The 16006-nt window shown below is 46.5% G+C and overlaps 2 protein-coding genes across 4 annotated transcripts in view; both read right to left on the reverse strand.

Moving 5' to 3' along the window:
* LOC128400908 (uncharacterized) overlaps positions 1-16006 on the reverse strand; it is a 94756-nt gene that overhangs the window by 11120 nt on the left and 67630 nt on the right. The window contains exons 1-5 of one of the 3 annotated variants that reach the window (XM_053363606.1): positions 10184-10358; positions 6857-7034; positions 5686-5872; positions 3417-3498; positions 3109-3187 (exon numbers count right to left, since the gene is read on the reverse strand). In XM_053363606.1, coding sequence (XP_053219581.1) covers positions 3109-3187; positions 3417-3498; positions 5686-5872; positions 6857-7027 — 519 coding nt within the window. In that variant the 5' untranslated portion in view covers positions 7028-7034; positions 10184-10358. Of the gene's footprint in view, positions 1-3108; positions 3188-3416; positions 3499-5685; positions 5873-6856; positions 7035-10183; positions 10359-16006 lie in introns of those variants that run through there. The other 2 variants (XM_053363604.1, XM_053363605.1) reach the window with 2 other exon arrangements.
* The window catches only part of TAOK2 (TAO kinase 2), a 37901-nt gene continuing 33595 nt past the window's right edge, over positions 11701-16006 (reverse strand). The window contains exon 20 of the mRNA XM_053363455.1: positions 11701-15691. Coding sequence (XP_053219430.1) covers positions 15182-15691 — 510 coding nt within the window. The 3' untranslated portion in view covers positions 11701-15181. The remainder of the gene's footprint in view (positions 15692-16006) is intronic.

Below are 16006 nucleotides of genomic sequence, written 5' to 3' on the forward strand. Positions count from 1 at the left end.
TGCCAACACAGAAACCATCGAGAAACTGATACAGGAATCTACTTCGATTCGACAGACCGCAGAGGAAGCCAGGGAAAAAGTTGCTGCCGTGGAAGTTAAGGTAACACAACTGGAAACAGAAAGAGTCCCAGACCTACAGAGGCAACTTGAGGACCACAAGTCGACGCTTTCTATGATTGAGCTCAAGGAAAAACAGACGAATTTGAGGATCAGAGCTGTACCTGAACTGGAGAAGGACAGTCTGATAGACTTTCTCACGCAGGAATTTGCAGACTTTTGGGATTTGGATTTGGAACAAGAGGAATTTAGAATCGAGAGGGCCTTTAGACTTGGAAGAGGAGGGAAGAAAGAGAAGAATAGAGTAAGAGACTGTTTGATTACCCTCCGATCCAAAGAAGAGAGAGATAAAATTTTGGGTTGGCACTACCAGAAGACCTTGGTAGTACAGCAGTCAAGAGTGGAAATATTTAAAGACATCCTGAAACATCTTTTGGACTTTAGGTCCAATTATGGAGATTTGGTTGCCCTGCTGAGAAGGAATAAAATCATCTTCAGGTGGGAATTTCCCCAAGGCCTAACCTTCAGTTTCAAAGGAAGGAAAATAAAAATAAGATCAGTAGAGGATAAAGTAAAGTTTTTGAATAACTACGAAGAAGATCTGCAGAAGGAACTTGGAAAAGAGCCAAGAGCATCAGACAAAAGATCACCAGACAGAGGACTAGAGCAAAGAGCATCGGACAGAGGATCAGTAAATAGAGGAATACTGGATAGAGCAACATTATCCTTTGGACTGGACCGCCCAGTGAATGTGACACCAACAGCACCAACAGAAGAAGAGCAAGCATTGGGCGCAGTTGGAAGAAAATCAGAGTAATTACATCATGGCACTGCAAGTATTAAGCTGGAATGTGAATGGACTGAACTCCCCGGAAAAAAGGCGGAGAGTCTTTCATTTATTGAAAAAAGAACAATTGGACTTGATTTGTCTACAAGAAACACATGTGATAAGGCTACACAGGAAGGTATTGAGTAATAAAAGATTGGGCCATGAATTCATTTCATCAGATAAAGTCAAAAAAAGAGGAGTAGTCCTTTATGCAAAGGAGAGCCTATCACTGAAATTTATATTTAAAGATGACCAAGGAAGATTTGTCGCAATCGAAATTCAATCACAAGGAGAGAAATTTTTGATAGTAGGCATTTATGCACCAAATGAAGGAAAATCGGAATTTTTTAAGAAGTTACATGAGACTCTGATGGACTATATGGATTACAATATGATTTTGATGGGAGACATGAATGGAGTGGTGTCTACAAATATGGACAAGGCACAGAGACAGGTAGTTACCAAGGATGGTAGACTACTAAAAACCTTCTTTGACATGACTGACAATATGGATTTAGTTGACATCTGGAGAATGAAGAACCCTCTGGGAAGAGAGGGAACTTTCTTCTCTGAGGCCAAAATGACATGGACAAGAATTGACCAAATTTGGGTAACTAGAGGACTGGCTCCCTGCAGAGCTTTGAAAAATTAAAAAATAGTGTGAGAGATTGGCTCCATTACTATCAAATAATGGAGGCATATAATTTGGACAAAAAACTTGGCTTCCAGGTGGAAAAATCAAAATTGGAAACAGAATTGTTAGATCCCAAAGTTAAGAATTTGTCAAGAATGTATAACTTGCTGTTGAAATGGAACACTCAGGATGAACCGGTTAAATCTGCTATGATTAAATGGGCACAAGATGTTGGACATAACATTATGATGGCTGACTGGGAACAGTTATGGACCACAGGTATGAAGTTTACGGCATGTAATGCCTTAAGAGAGAATATAATGAAAATGATCTACAGGTGGTACATGACACCAGTCAAGCTTGCAACAATTTACCATTTGCCCGATAATAAATGTTGGAAATGTAATGAGAATGAAGGTACATTCTTTCACCTTTGGTGGACATGACCAAGGATTAAGACTTTCTGGGAGATGATCTATAATGAAATGAAAAAGGTATTAAATATACCTTCCTGAAGAAACCAGAGGCCTTTCTCCTGGGCATGGTCGGCCAATTGGTGCCAAAGAAGGATAGAACTTTTTTTATGTATGCAACAACAGCAGCAAGAATACTTATCGCAAAGCATTGGAAGACACAAGATTTACCCACCCGGGAAGAATGGCAGATGAAGTTGATGGACTACATGGAACTGGCGGAAATGACTGGCAGAATCCGAGACCAGGGAGAAGAGTTGGTGGAAGAAGATTGGAAAAAATTTAAAGACTATTTACAGAAACATTGCAAAATTAATGAATGTTAGAAGGATGCTGGAATGAAGTTATAGGCTTTAGCAGAAATGTTATAAAGAATTAAGTAAAAATAGATTGTTAATGGGTCAAAGGGGGGAAAAGTAAGGTTAGATTGTGTTAAGATAAATTATAGGACAAAAACTGAGAACGATGGAAAGGATTTGCGGAAATAGCTAACTGAACTAGAATACAAAAAAGGGAGGTGCGAGGAGGTCGATGAAACAAGTAAATGAAGGATAAGATATGGAAATATTGGATGTGTTTTTAATTTCTTCTGTTTTTGTTTCTGTTTTGTTAAGATAAGTAGTGTTTTTTTAATGTATTGTAATGTATTGTTTTGTTTTGTTTAACCTTGTTTTTTTCTTCTTTCTGTAATTCTTAAACTTTTAATAAATATTACTATATATATATATATATATATATATATATATATATATATATATATAAAAATAAATAAAACCACCTCTGAGCACTACATTTAAAAAATATTCTGACGTGGCTGCAAGCATGGGCATAGCTAGGGTTTTTGTTAGGGAGGGGCAGACCTCCTGTTAGGTGGGGGGCAGAACCTCAGTTTGCTGTGTATTTTTATTGATTTTTATTGATTATGGGGGGGCAGCTGCCCCTCCCTGCCGCCCCTCGGCTATGCCAATGGCCGCAAGCCTAGACCCTTGGCTTCAAAGCTGTAATGCATCACAGCATGTGCTGAATGCCTTCCTCTCGTCAGAGGGCAGATTACAACCAGCCCCTGCTCATCAAAACTTTTAGGTTGAAGACCACAGGGGACGCATATCACTCACTCTTTCACAGGCACAAGAGGATATGAAGCACCGGAAGTCATGACCCCCTCCTTGAAGGCCATCATCACTAAGATCTGGTCTGGAAAGAGGAGCATGGAAATAAAAGCATATATATATATAAAGTGTGGAATTGTAGAGTTGGAAAAGACCCTGAGGATCATCATCTAGTCCAACCCGCTGCAATGTGGGAATATTCAGCCAACCCATACAGGGAATGAACCTGCAACCTTGGCGTTAGCAGCACCACGCTCTCCCCAACGTTAAAATGATGGGTTTGCCCCACAAGGGCCTCCCACAAGGTCACTCACGGACAGGTGAATTCAGAGCCTGGGCTGGGTTCTCGTCTGGCTGGGAATCCTGGCTTGCACTTCAGAACAGGGTGCAGGAGTGCTGCAAGGCAGGAGTAATGAGTGGGGGGGCTTTCTTTAATGATTTATATATCTTGCACCTTCAACACAAATTTACATGTGCAGAGCTGCTGGCAAGGCAGTAATAATAATAATAATAATAATAATAATAATAATAATAATAATTTATTATTTATACCCCGCCCATCTGGCTGGGCCTCCCCAGCCACTCTGGGCGGCTTCCATAGAAACCAAAAATACAGTAAAATATCACACGTTAAAAACTTCCCTGAACAGGGCTGCCTTAAGATGTCTTCTGAATGTCAGGTAGTTGTTTATCGCTTTGACATCTGCTGGAAGGGCGTTCCACAGGGCGGGCGCCACTACCGAGAAGGCCCTCTGCCTGGTTCCCTGTAGCTTTGCTTCTCGCAATGAGGGAACCACCAGAAGGCCCTCGGTGCTGGACCTCAGCGTCCGGGCAGAACGATGGGGGTGGAGACGCTCCTTCAGGTATACTGGGCCGAGGCCGTTTAGGGCTTTAAAGGTCAGCACCAACACTTTGAATTGTGCTCGGAAACGTACTGGGAGCCAATGTAGGTCTTTCAAGACCGGTGTTATATGGTCTCGGCGGCTGCCCCCAGTCACCAGTCTAGCTGCCGCATTCTGGATTAGTTGTAGTTTCCAAGTCACCTTCAAAGGTAGCCCCACGTAGAGCTCATTGCAGTAGTCCAAGCGGGAGATAACCAGAGCATGCACCACTCTGGCGAGACAGTCCGCAGGCAGATAGGGTCTCAGCCTACGTACCAGATGGAGCTGGTAAACAGCTGCCCTGGACACAGATCTGACCTGTGCCTCCATGGACAGCTGTGAGTCCAAAATGACTCCCAGGCTGCGCACCTGATCCTTCAGGGGCACAGTTACCCCATTCAGGACCAGGGAACCCTCCACACCTGCCCGCCTCCTGTCCCCCAAAAACAGTACTTCTGTCTTGTCAGGATTCAACCTCAATCTGTTAGCCGCCATCCATCCTTCAACCGCCTCCAGACACTCACACAGGACCTTCACCGCCTTCACTGGTTCTGATTTAAAAGAGAGGTAGAGCTGGGTATCATCCGCATACTGATGAACACCCAGCCCAAACCTCCTGATGATCTCTCCCAGTGGCTGCATGTAAATGTTGAAAAGCATGGGGGAGAGGACAGAACCCTGAGGCACCCCACAAGTGAGAGCCCAGGGGTCTGAACACTCATCCCCCACCACCACTTTCTGAACACGGCCCAGGAGGAAGGAGCGGAACCACTGTATGACAGTGCCTCCAGCTCCCAGCCCCTCAAGAAGCAAAAGTAAGAAAATAAATAAAGATGGCAATTAATTAATTATTATTATTATTGCCCACAAGTTATTACAGCAAACTAAAACAGCAGCAGCCCATTGAAGGAGAGGACAAAATTAAACTGCGCTAAATTAAAAATGGTAACATTAGCAGCTCTTTAAAAAGAAACCTGGGAAAACAGAAATAAGACTTCTGCTAGGCCCTAAATGGTAGGACCCACCATATTCGCTTGACTGTAATTAATTTTAACATTTTAATATTGTATTTCTAAAGCTCTTGTAACCTGCCTTGGAATAGCATGGTCAAGTGAGAAATATGGTGAGCAATAATAATTCTAGCAACAAGAGCTCCAGGCAGGCCTCCTCGGGGAGGGTACAGTGGTACCTCGGTTTACGAACTTAATCCGTTCCGGAAATCCGTTCTTAAACTGAGGCGCGCTTTCCCTAATGAGGCCTCCCACTGCCAGTGCCCTTCCACCATTCGGATTCCATTCTCAGACTGAGGTAAAGTTCTCAAACCGGGACACTACATCCGGTTTTCAAGAGTTCATAAACCGAATCGTTCAAAAACAGGACTGTTCTTAAACCGAGGTACCACTGTATATGCCACAGTTGAGGGGCCACCCACAAAAAGGCTCTGTTGCTCCATTCACTGTGCCACACTCTCTGCCTACTCTCTCAGTAGCCCCGCCCATTCTTATGGAGGCCACACCCACTGAATTCTTAGCTTCATGCAGAAGTTGAAGTAGGTGAAGATATGGGGGGGTCAGTGGGTGTGACCCCCATAAGAATGGGCGGGGCTACTGAGGGAGTTGGCAGGACCCAGATGGACAGTGACAGAGATGACGGGTGTCCAGGCAGAAAACAAACTCTCAGCAACAGGGATATTGATACTGACCATTTTCTGTACGTCGGATGATGGTGCAGAATTCAGAATAGGGTAGCGGAGGTTCTGTCAGGAGCTGGAAGAGCCCTTGGTAGTCAGGGGGGTTCAGGAACCCCAAGAGTCGCTCGGCCAACCCCCGGGCTGCCATGTAGCTCAGCCGGGCCTGGGCCAGGGACTGCTCTGCATGGAAACAAGCGAGCTGGAGAGAAGGCAGAGGGGACAAGTCACAGCTATGCAGGCCTTGAGCCCCACACAATTGTCTCTAGAAGCCATGCTAGGCCCCAGATACAAAAGATTCCTACATAAAACTGCTATAAAAAGAGCTCATTTTTGTCACTCTTAACTGTGCCATGGGTCTTTTATAAATGACAATTTTATTCATTTATTTTTAAATCTTACATACTGATTTATTTACAAATCTTACATATCTTTTCATTTATAAGCTTCCAAATCTCAAAGAAGTCCATAATACGCAAAAACTATTAAAACCCATAAATAACCACTGAAACGCCAACATACTCATATAATTGCAGCAACTCCAACAGCCTGAACAACAACAACAACAAAACAATCGGGAAATGCCCAAGAAAAAGGAAACGTCTTTTAACTGTCTGTGAAAGCACCCTATTGTTGGGTGTTTGCCTGATCTCCTTCCACAAAATGGGCGACACAGTGTAAAAGCACCCCCCCTTGACACAAGCAGCAAAAAGGTTGGTTGTCACACACCTGTCACAGTGGCTGTGTACACACACCATACATTTAAAGCGCATTACTTCCCCCAATGAACCCTGAAGTTTGTTAAGTGTTCAGGGCATTGGATGGAGCCAGTGTTAGAATATGTGTGTGAGGGATCAGGGTTCAAATCACCCCTCAGCCCAAGGTTGGGTGTCTTGGGCTAGAAACTATCCTTCAGCCAGGCTTCCTCAAATGTGCCCCTCCAGATGTTTTTGGCCTACAACTCCCATGATCCCTAGCTAGCAGGACCAGTGGCCAGGGATGACGGGAATTGTAGTCTCAAAACATCTGGAGGGACAAGTCTGAGGAAGCCTGCTTCAGCCTAACTCCCAGTGTACTCTCTGTGTGCAAAGGCTGAGAAATGATATTGGGAGTTTTGAGCAAGAGAATTATTTCTCTCATTCAGTCTCTCTAATACTGGTTATTCCTAGAGCCTGGGCTCAGGTACCTGAGCAGACTTTTGCGCTTCCACAGAAGCCTGGACCATTTTGGCAGTGCCGGCCACAGTGTTCACCAAGTACTCAGCCATGGCTTCCGATATTCTGGGTGCAAAGCCAGTTGGGGCAGCTTTATCGTCCTGAGGAGGGCTGTTCCTGGGGGTGCGACAGCTCTCTTCCATTTTGGATCTAAGAAAGAGAGAGAAAGATGGACACTGGGCAGAGAAAGGAATGTGTAATTGGTGATAAAAAGAAGTAGGAGCAAACAGCGGCTGAAAGAATCCATTTCAGAAGCAGTTGTTGGGCCATGAGGCTTGACTTTTCTATCCAGAGCACGAACCGGAGCTATTGTTGTTTCTCTCTACCGGGCCTGAAGATGATGATTCTGAGCTAGAGTATCTTTTATCCTTCACTGAATTGCTGGAACACATGATTTTGAACTTGAGACATGTATCCACAACATGCATCGTTAATACTATGGGAAGATCAGCACAGTGTTAGTGGTTAGAAGGTTGGATTAGTACCTGGGTTCAAATCCCCACTCAGCCATGAAGGTCACTGGGTAACTTGAGGCCAACCACTGCCTCTCAGCCTAACTTGCCTTACAATATTGTTGTGGGGATTAAATGGGGTCAGGGGAAACCATGTACACTACCTTGAGTTCCTTGGAGAAGAAAGTGAAATATAAATGCAATGAACGCAATAAAAAAAAAGATGAGCCCATTGCTTGCCATTTATTCTCACATGAATCTCTCCGGTGACTGAGATCATTTAAGGAGGCCTAAGGCTGAGGGCTTTCATCTTACCAGCAGTGGGGGCTTTCTGACTAGAGACATTTCAATGATGTAAATCTCTGCTTTTCTGCTTGCCTGCTTGCTGAAAAATTTAACACCAGGTAAAGATTACCGTAGCTTGGGACGCGGGTGGCGCTGTGGGTTAAACCACAGAGCCTAGGACTTGCCAATCAGAAGGTCGGCAGTTCGAATCCCTGCCACAGGGTGAGCTCCCGTTGCTCGGTCCCTGCTCCTGCCAACCTAGCAGTTCAAAAGCACGTCAAAGTGCAAGTAGATAAATAGGGACCGCTCTGGCGGAAAGGTAAATGGCGTTTCCGTGTGCTGCTCTGGTTCGCCAGAAGCGGCTTAGTCATGCTGGCCACATGCTTCAACCAGAGCCAGGGCCTTTTCAACTCTGGCTCCGGCCTGGTGGAACGCTCTCTCTCATAAGACCAGGGCCCTGCAGGATCTGATTTCTTTCCACAGGGCCTGTAAGACAGAGTTGTTCCGCCTGGCCTTTGGCTTGGAGCCAGTTTGATTCCCTCCCTCTCTTTTTTCTTTTCCTTCTCCTCCTGCAATGAGGCTACATTTTAATATTTTAATGTTTCATTATTTTAATGTTGTATTTTAATTTTGTTTTTAAGTTGTAATCATTCAACTTGTTTTTATTATTGCTTGTAAGCCGCCCTGAGCCCGGCCTTGGCTGGGGAGGGTGGGGTATAAATAAAATTATTATTATTATTATTATTATTATTACCCGGTAGCTGTACGCTGGCTCCCTCGGCCAATAAAGCAAGATGAGCGCCGCAACCCCAGAGTCGGTCACGACTGGACCTAATGGTCCCTTTACCCTTTACCTTTTAAAGATTAGCTTGTTTCCTCAGGCACTTCATGGCTTTTGAAATGGCTTTGAGAAATTCACCCCTGCAAGTGCACTCCATTGTCTTTTGAGATGGATGGATGCCAGCCACAACCGTGAGAGATCCAGCCACTCTAAACTGTTCCCATCTACGGCTGGTTGAGGACACAATTTGTCATTTAGCTATCATGTATTTTAGATTGACATTTTAGAATGTACACTGTCTTAGATTCCTGTTTAATTATCAAAGGATGGGATAAAAAAAACTTTAAATATATTGGGGAGAAAGATCATAAGTCTTCATTTCTGGTGTCCCCGTAAAAAAGTAAGTTAGCATAAGTTCATATTTGCAGTAAGTGCGGCTTTCAAAGGCTTCTGGACCTGTCTCTGAAGCAATTTGTTGTTGCTTTTGTTTCTTAATATTATTTTCTTACATTTGTATCCCATCACAGAACACAAGGTGGCATAAGGGTGGTCACCCATGACTAGGCCCAAACCTTCTCAGCTTCATGACTCAAAAAATACCCATCACTGAAATTTTGCAGGCAACGCAGAGCTCCTTGGGAAAACACAAGATCTGCCCTTCCTTTAACCAGCAGGTGCAGACTATTGTATTGGGAGAAAGCAGAGTTACAGAAAGAAAGAAGTTACAGACTTCTGCCTTCCCTGAGGACAATTTTTGTTCTTAAAGCAGGCAGTACCCACAAGCTTCTCTCTTTTTTATGACTAGTGCTGTGAATTAAGATGTAAGTCCACATACCTCCCCCCCCCCTTGCTTGCAAATGTGATATGAGTAGAGTACTGCCAATTTTCTGCTTGCTTTGTGTGTGCACGTGTCCGCGACTAAAAATGCAGAAACAGGGTAAGAGGGACTGACTGATGGGAGGAGGCACTCTCAGGGACAATCGCAAACTTGATGTAGCCCCTAGTGCACTTCTGGAAACCATGTAGCCTGCAACTAATCCTGAGCCAGGACTGTATGGTAAGCGGGAGATAGGGCAGGGCACCAACGAGTGCACTGCTTTAACTGGGAAAGGTAGACAGCGCTCCCTTCCATTCCACATACCTACACAGATAAAGTAATTCTAAAGTGCTGGATTTTGTCAGCTGACTCCACTGTGCCCAATATTAAGTGGGAGTTTGATGTACTAAGGGTGTTTGCTAGGTGGCTTAGGAAGCTGCTCTTGTGAGTCAGGTCTATTTAGTTCAGTACTGTTTACACTGACTGGCAGCATGGCTTGCAGGGTTTCAGGCAGGGCGTAACTTCTGCAAGTCCTACCTGGATTTGTGACATTGAACCCGTGACCTCGTATGCTCAGCCAGGTAGCTACATCCCAATGACACAAATTCGCATATGCTACCACAAAGTACTGCCTCTGAACGAATTAAAAAGAGGGCAAGTGCCTGGGGTCTTACCAATGCTATACTTTACAGCATTCCCAGCTGCCCTGTAAACAAAGTTGTTGTTTTTTTTAAAAAAGGAAAAGGGGGAATTTTTTTTGGAGGCACCCTCTAGCAATGCCTCTGCAGCCCACATTTAATGGACAGGACTCTCTCACTGAATACGAAGGTGGTGGCCTGGAAATTGAGCAAGTGGAAATACAATATGGCTTAGTGGCAAATGCCCTTCCTATTCAGGGGACTTCACCTTCACACCTCCCATTTTCTATGCTGAAATGGCCCTTGAGCTCTGTTAAGATACAAACCATCAGCCCCTTCCTTCCCTTTCAAGCCCTGTCCTGTGGGGGTAGGATGCAACCAAGATGCTCCTTCAATTGGTAGCCAACTGCCAGGGATGCAGTTGCCATGGGAATGCTTCCAGAGCCCAGTTGCTAGGTGATGGAATTCCTTGTAATGTAAGAGGGTTGAATGTTTCAGAGGCAGAACAGGGCAGACCTGCAGAGGCTGAGATGGAGCACATATACAACTGCAGGCTTGTGAGTAGGGGAAAGAGGGTCTTCCAGAAGGAAATGCATCCTTCTGTTATTATCAGATAAGTGAACACACATATATATTTAGATACGGCTAGTGGACACTTGAATTCAACTTGCTTCTGAGCCCAAGAATATATTTTTTTCCAAGTCTGAGACGGAAGGAATATAGATTTAGGGAACTCAAGCACCATAATTGTTGTTCAACATCTTTATAAATGACTTGGACGAAGGTATTGAGAGGATGCTAATCAAATCTGCCGATGACGCCAAACTGGGACAGGTAGCCATGCCGCTGAAGACAGAATCAGGATTCCAGATGACCGTAACAAACTAACAAAATTGATTTCAATAGGGACAAATGTCAGGTTCTACACCAGCCGCAAAAAATATAAAATGGAGGACACCTGGCTTGCCAATAGTACATGTGAAAAGTATCTAGGAGCCTTAGTAGACTGCTCAACATGTGTCAACAGCCTGATACTGCAGGAATAAAAGCTAATGTTATTCTAGGCTGCATCAACAGGAGGATACTGTTCTGATCAAGAGAAGTCGTCCCCCCACTCTATTCTGCTTTGGCCAGACGACACCTGTGTCCAGTTCTGGGCACCACAATTTAAGGATATTGACAAATTGGAACGTGTGCAGAGGAGGTTGACCAAGATGATAAAGGGTCTGGAAACCAAGCCTTATGAATTCCACATGGTAGGAGACATATAGACAAAAGTACCCGTTATTCCAGATTAATTCAACTGAGTGACCACTACACTCATGGTTGTGTATACAATAATGACGTTAATATGTTTCAGGAACTCCATCCCACATGTAAACATGACTTGAAAGCAGTCAGAATCCTTTAACGTCCCTGTATGTGTATAAAATGGGGGCAACTGACATATTAATCAGTTATCTAGACATTAAAAAAAACCCTTTAGGATCTTGTCCCATGGGAACCTGGGTTGGATAAGATATTGATGCCTTGACCCCATTCCCTCTCAAAACCCCAAAGAGACAGAATACTTTTTTTTAATAGTCAACATTTTTATTAAAAGATTTCTCACCCCACCCCAAAATCTCTCCGACTGGTAGCCCTCTAGAGAGCAACCAGTTCCATCGTTGTGTTCTCTTTCCAGTTTTTGCTCTCCCAAGTAAGATTCAAGATCACCCACCCCGTTCCTGTTTGTTTTTAAAAAGTGTTTTATTTTCTAATACATTCCATAGGACACATATGTCTAAGTTCCCCCCCGCCAACATTTTTTCTTCATATATAAAAAAAGACATACACACATACATACACACACTCACATTAGTTTTTAATCACCCACACAGAGGGAGACAGGAAAAAAACTGGGGAGGGGGAGGGGAGGAAAGCGCAAAAAGAGAAAAGAAAAAGACTGGAAGAGGTAAACTGTACATGGGGAAAGTTATGGCACCAAAAAACAGAAATATTTTTTTTAAAGCAAAAGGATTAATTATTATAATACATCAAGCCCCTCCAGCCCACCCAAAACCCCATTTCCCAATCCCAGGCAGGCAGAAATCACTAACTGAACACCTTGAAGTAACAAAAGATCCCATTCAGTTCTCCCCTCCCACCCACCCCCAACCCCTCTGGTTTAAAACAGTGGCCTTGTTCAATCACAAAATTAGCTTGAGGAACTTGAAGAGGGTTCTGGGAGAAGTCTGAGAAGTTTAGATAGGATAATTTTATGGTTGTAGCCAAACCAGTGCCCTTGGGGTTGGGTGGATGGGGGACAGGGGTGGGCAGCAGCGTTTGTTGAGGAAGGAGGGGGATTTTAATAGGGTTGTGTGTTGTAAAGGACAAGACTTACTTCAGCTGCTTACAATGGAAAAAAATGATTCAGTTCCTGGCCCAAATATGAGGGCGGGAGGCGGGAACCTAAGAAACTACAATGTCTTCCACAGATAAAGAAGGACTACACCACATTTCCCGCCAACAGATGGAAAATTTCTACTTCAAGATCTTTCCTGGCTCGTTTTACTACTTGCGATAATTCCGTAACCCATTTCTGCTTTCCTGGAACATGCGGCTCTCCTTCGCTTCCACACACAACCCTTCGGACTTTCCTTCCATCACTAGTGAGAAATGGTTTCCAGAACTGCGTGCTCTACCTATGAGATTAAAAAAAAGTTTGCCCTGGTCTCTAGGAGGGATTTGTGAGATGTGGAAGTTTTGTTTCACGTTTCAAAAGAAGAAAGCTTGGATTTCCTCAATCTTCCTGAAAAAAAGGGGTTTATGTGGCTCCTTTTGTACAGTCAATGTAATGCCAAGACTGCTGGCTGATCCTTGGGCTTAATTCACACAAGCAGCTGGTAGAACTTCCTACACTGTCCCACTTCAGAGAGCCAACATGGCCAAATGCTTCCAAACGGGAAACAAGAAACAGCTATGCATTTAACAAAGCCAGTGTGCCAGGAGAAGGCTACCCTAGAGAACATCTTCCCAGCTTCCAATTTTCACGTAAGCAGCAGGGGTATTTTTTAAAATATGGGTTCAAATGGTACAGTTTGATCACAGCTCTTCACCTGCTGGGGCCAAGAATCTAGCATTCCTCCCTACATGGTGAAAACTTTGAGCGATGGTTCAGAACAAAACGAAAAGGGGAAGACCAACCTCTGAAAGCTGACTTTGCACAAGAGTTATCATACATGATTTCAACATGATGCCGCCCCTCCCAATTGGGCCCCCAACTCAGAAGAGCTTTGAACATGCAAAATGCCCCCCCCCCAGGTTCTCCTTTAGCTGGCCAGAGTTGAAACAGCCCACTTGCAAAACTCCCCTTCCTCTTAGCTGGGCAAACCACCCCGGGGGCTTCCGGAAGTGTTCTCCATCAACTGGTGGGATATGTGGGTCTGATTCAGATAAATTATAGCTCTAGAGGAACTAGGGGCCCATTTTCCAGCAGAGGTTTGGTGCTTAAGTACAGGAGGAGGAGGAGAGGAGGGCAACTGGCCACAGATATATAGTTTGCCGATTCAGACAGGCTGACCCTGATCCCAAACCCTGGGTAGCCGGCCGTGGGGTTTGTTCATACTGGGTATTATGTAACCAAATAAGTTTTTTCCAGGGGGCAGGAATGGTTCTGGGGGTGGGGAGAATGTATAGGAAGGAGATGGGTTGAAGGTGGCTTCTGAACCGACAGGTGTCCTTCATTCTGCTGGGCACTCAGATTCTGCAGCCGATCTCCTGCATGCAAATACGAACTCAGGGCTGCAGATCTGGCGAGTCTAAACTGGGCAGGTGGGGTGCATGGGAGCGATGCTGAGAAGTGGCTGGAGGACAACGGGGATGACAGGAGGCAAATTAGGAGGGGGGGCACGGTGGTTTCTGGGAGGAGGAGGTGGCTTAAGGGAGCAACCGGGTGCAACGGAAGCAAGTGACCCTCCGAGGCCCTCGGCCAGGGAGCGAGCCTGACCTTCCAGAGGTTGTGGCTGGGCCAGGAAACTAAATTTAATGCTCAGGACCAGGTGGCAGAGGGAGGCCTGCCATTCAAAGTCCCTCTGGGTGGCAAGAGTGGTGGGGCGGTCTTTCCTTCAGAGGGGGGAAAGAGACGTAATCCATGTGGGTAAGGTGGTGAGTATTAACACAAAAACAGATCCCTGGGCTGGCATGGGCTTAAATCCGCGTCTCAAAACAGACATATGGGGCGGGTATGTAGAGGGCACCGTTTAAAATCTACATTCTGGTTCATGACAGGAACGCGAGGCCTGGTTCCGGAACCTCAGTCCCTGCTCCATCCCGTGGGACCAGCCTGGCGCTGTGACAGGAGGAGCTGGAGGAGGCAGCCTCTGTGAGAAATGGGACGATGCAGATAAAGAGCCCAGAGCAGCTTGCAATTTACAATTCCTTCTCCAGCCACAGACTGTGGTGAGGTAAGGAAGGTTCCGGGAGCTGAGAACGGTCCAGAAACAACGGATTTCGGTTATGGTCGCCTGTGAACTCGGGCAGGATCAGAAGCCACTGTCCAGGCCTCAGGAAGGAGGCAAAGTTCTTTCACTGTCAATCTGGTAATTCTATGCATGCACCGATCGGCCGCCACCAATGGCAATCCAGGGTTCTCCCAAAATCCACGCCCGTTAATTTAATTTCTCTCTCTCTCTCACTGCCTGAACTGATTGAAAGGAACCATGATGCAGGAGACACAGAACAGGCTCTCCCGAGCGCATCAGCTCTGATTGCAGCGCGTGGGGCAAGCTATGGATGCACAATCAAGAATTCTGGATTTGCTGCGATGTGGGGGGCCTTTCTCCCCACCCGCCCCTCGTCCTGGGAATATTCAGCCACATCCTGAAGACACAATTTAGCCTCCGCTGCCGGGGCACCGCTCTCTGCCTCTCTCCATCTACAGATTGTGGCAACGCTGGGGGAAGCGGCTGACAACCACCAGGGACGCAAAAAACCGATTGCCAACGTCACGTTCACAAGCTTCGGTGTCTCCATCCATTTGGCGGGGGATAGGAAACCACGATCTGAGGAGGAGGCCCCAGCCATGCTCCAGAGGGCATGAGTGCAACCTTCCGCCGCACAGTCCAATCTTCTGTGTCTCTGCGCTTGCAAGGTGGGTGGCAAGTCAAAGGCCACAGATGACGACTGAGGAGCCTTCACACTGCGGTTCGGTTTCTCCCAGTTCTAGCTTGCTGAGCCCCGGCAAACGCGCCGCCCCCCTGCCTCCTCCTCCTCCCCTCCCCCTTTCCACCAGCCAATTCCCCCGTCTCCCTCCAGCAAAGTTTCCCTGTTCTCTCCCCAGCGCCTCACGAGTAGGAGAAGTGCGACCCGTTGAGGATGTGGGAGGTGACGCTGGCCGAGCGGCTGATGCCCTGGTCCGACTGGCCTCCAGAAGCTGTGCGCCGCAGCGGCTGGGGGCTGTTCCTCAGCATGACCACATTGGAGCGGCCCCCAGGGGCGGATGACGTGGAGGAGGAGGAGGAGGAAGGGGAGGAGGAAGGAGGGTGGAGCCAAGCCGAAGGGGGCGGGGCAAGCATGGGGGGCTGCCGCCACGCGTGGGGGGCCCCGGCTGTGTTCTGGACGCCGTGGCTCCAGTGGGAGCCGCTGCGGGGGACGGGGCGGGAGGGCCAGGGCTGAGGGGGGGCAGTGTAGCCTTGGTTGAAGGCTTCAGCTGGAATGCCTGTGAGCGCCATGTTGCTGAAGCCCAGGCGCATGCTCTCCGAGTCGAAGGCCTCAATCTCCCGGGCTTGGCGCTCCAAGAGGCTCCGGATGCGGTCAGATCGCTCGTTCTGCAAGGCCAACATCTCCTCCTCGATCTAGAGGGTGACAAAGGCAAAACATGTAAATAAACACACACAGAGAGACTGAGTTTAGAAGGGAGATGGGGAGCTGGCGGCCATGCAGGTTGTTCCTGGACTATGGCTTCCATGCTAGCAGCTTAAAACCACAGAGCAAGCCTTTTGGCAAGTTCTTTTTATAAGACTCCACCATGCTGTTAGCATGGCAGCTGCCAAGAAGAGCTCTCTGAGCAAATGCTCAGAATGCGATCCGACGCCTGCTGCATCAGAAGCAGACCCCAGTGAGCTCAATGGAGCTTGCTCTCCAGTAAGCGCGTATAAGATCAACTTCCT

The sequence above is a fragment of the Podarcis raffonei genome, chromosome 13 (assembly GCF_027172205.1).
Source record: "Podarcis raffonei isolate rPodRaf1 chromosome 13, rPodRaf1.pri, whole genome shotgun sequence".
NCBI lineage: Eukaryota > Metazoa > Chordata > Lepidosauria > Squamata > Lacertidae > Podarcis > Podarcis raffonei.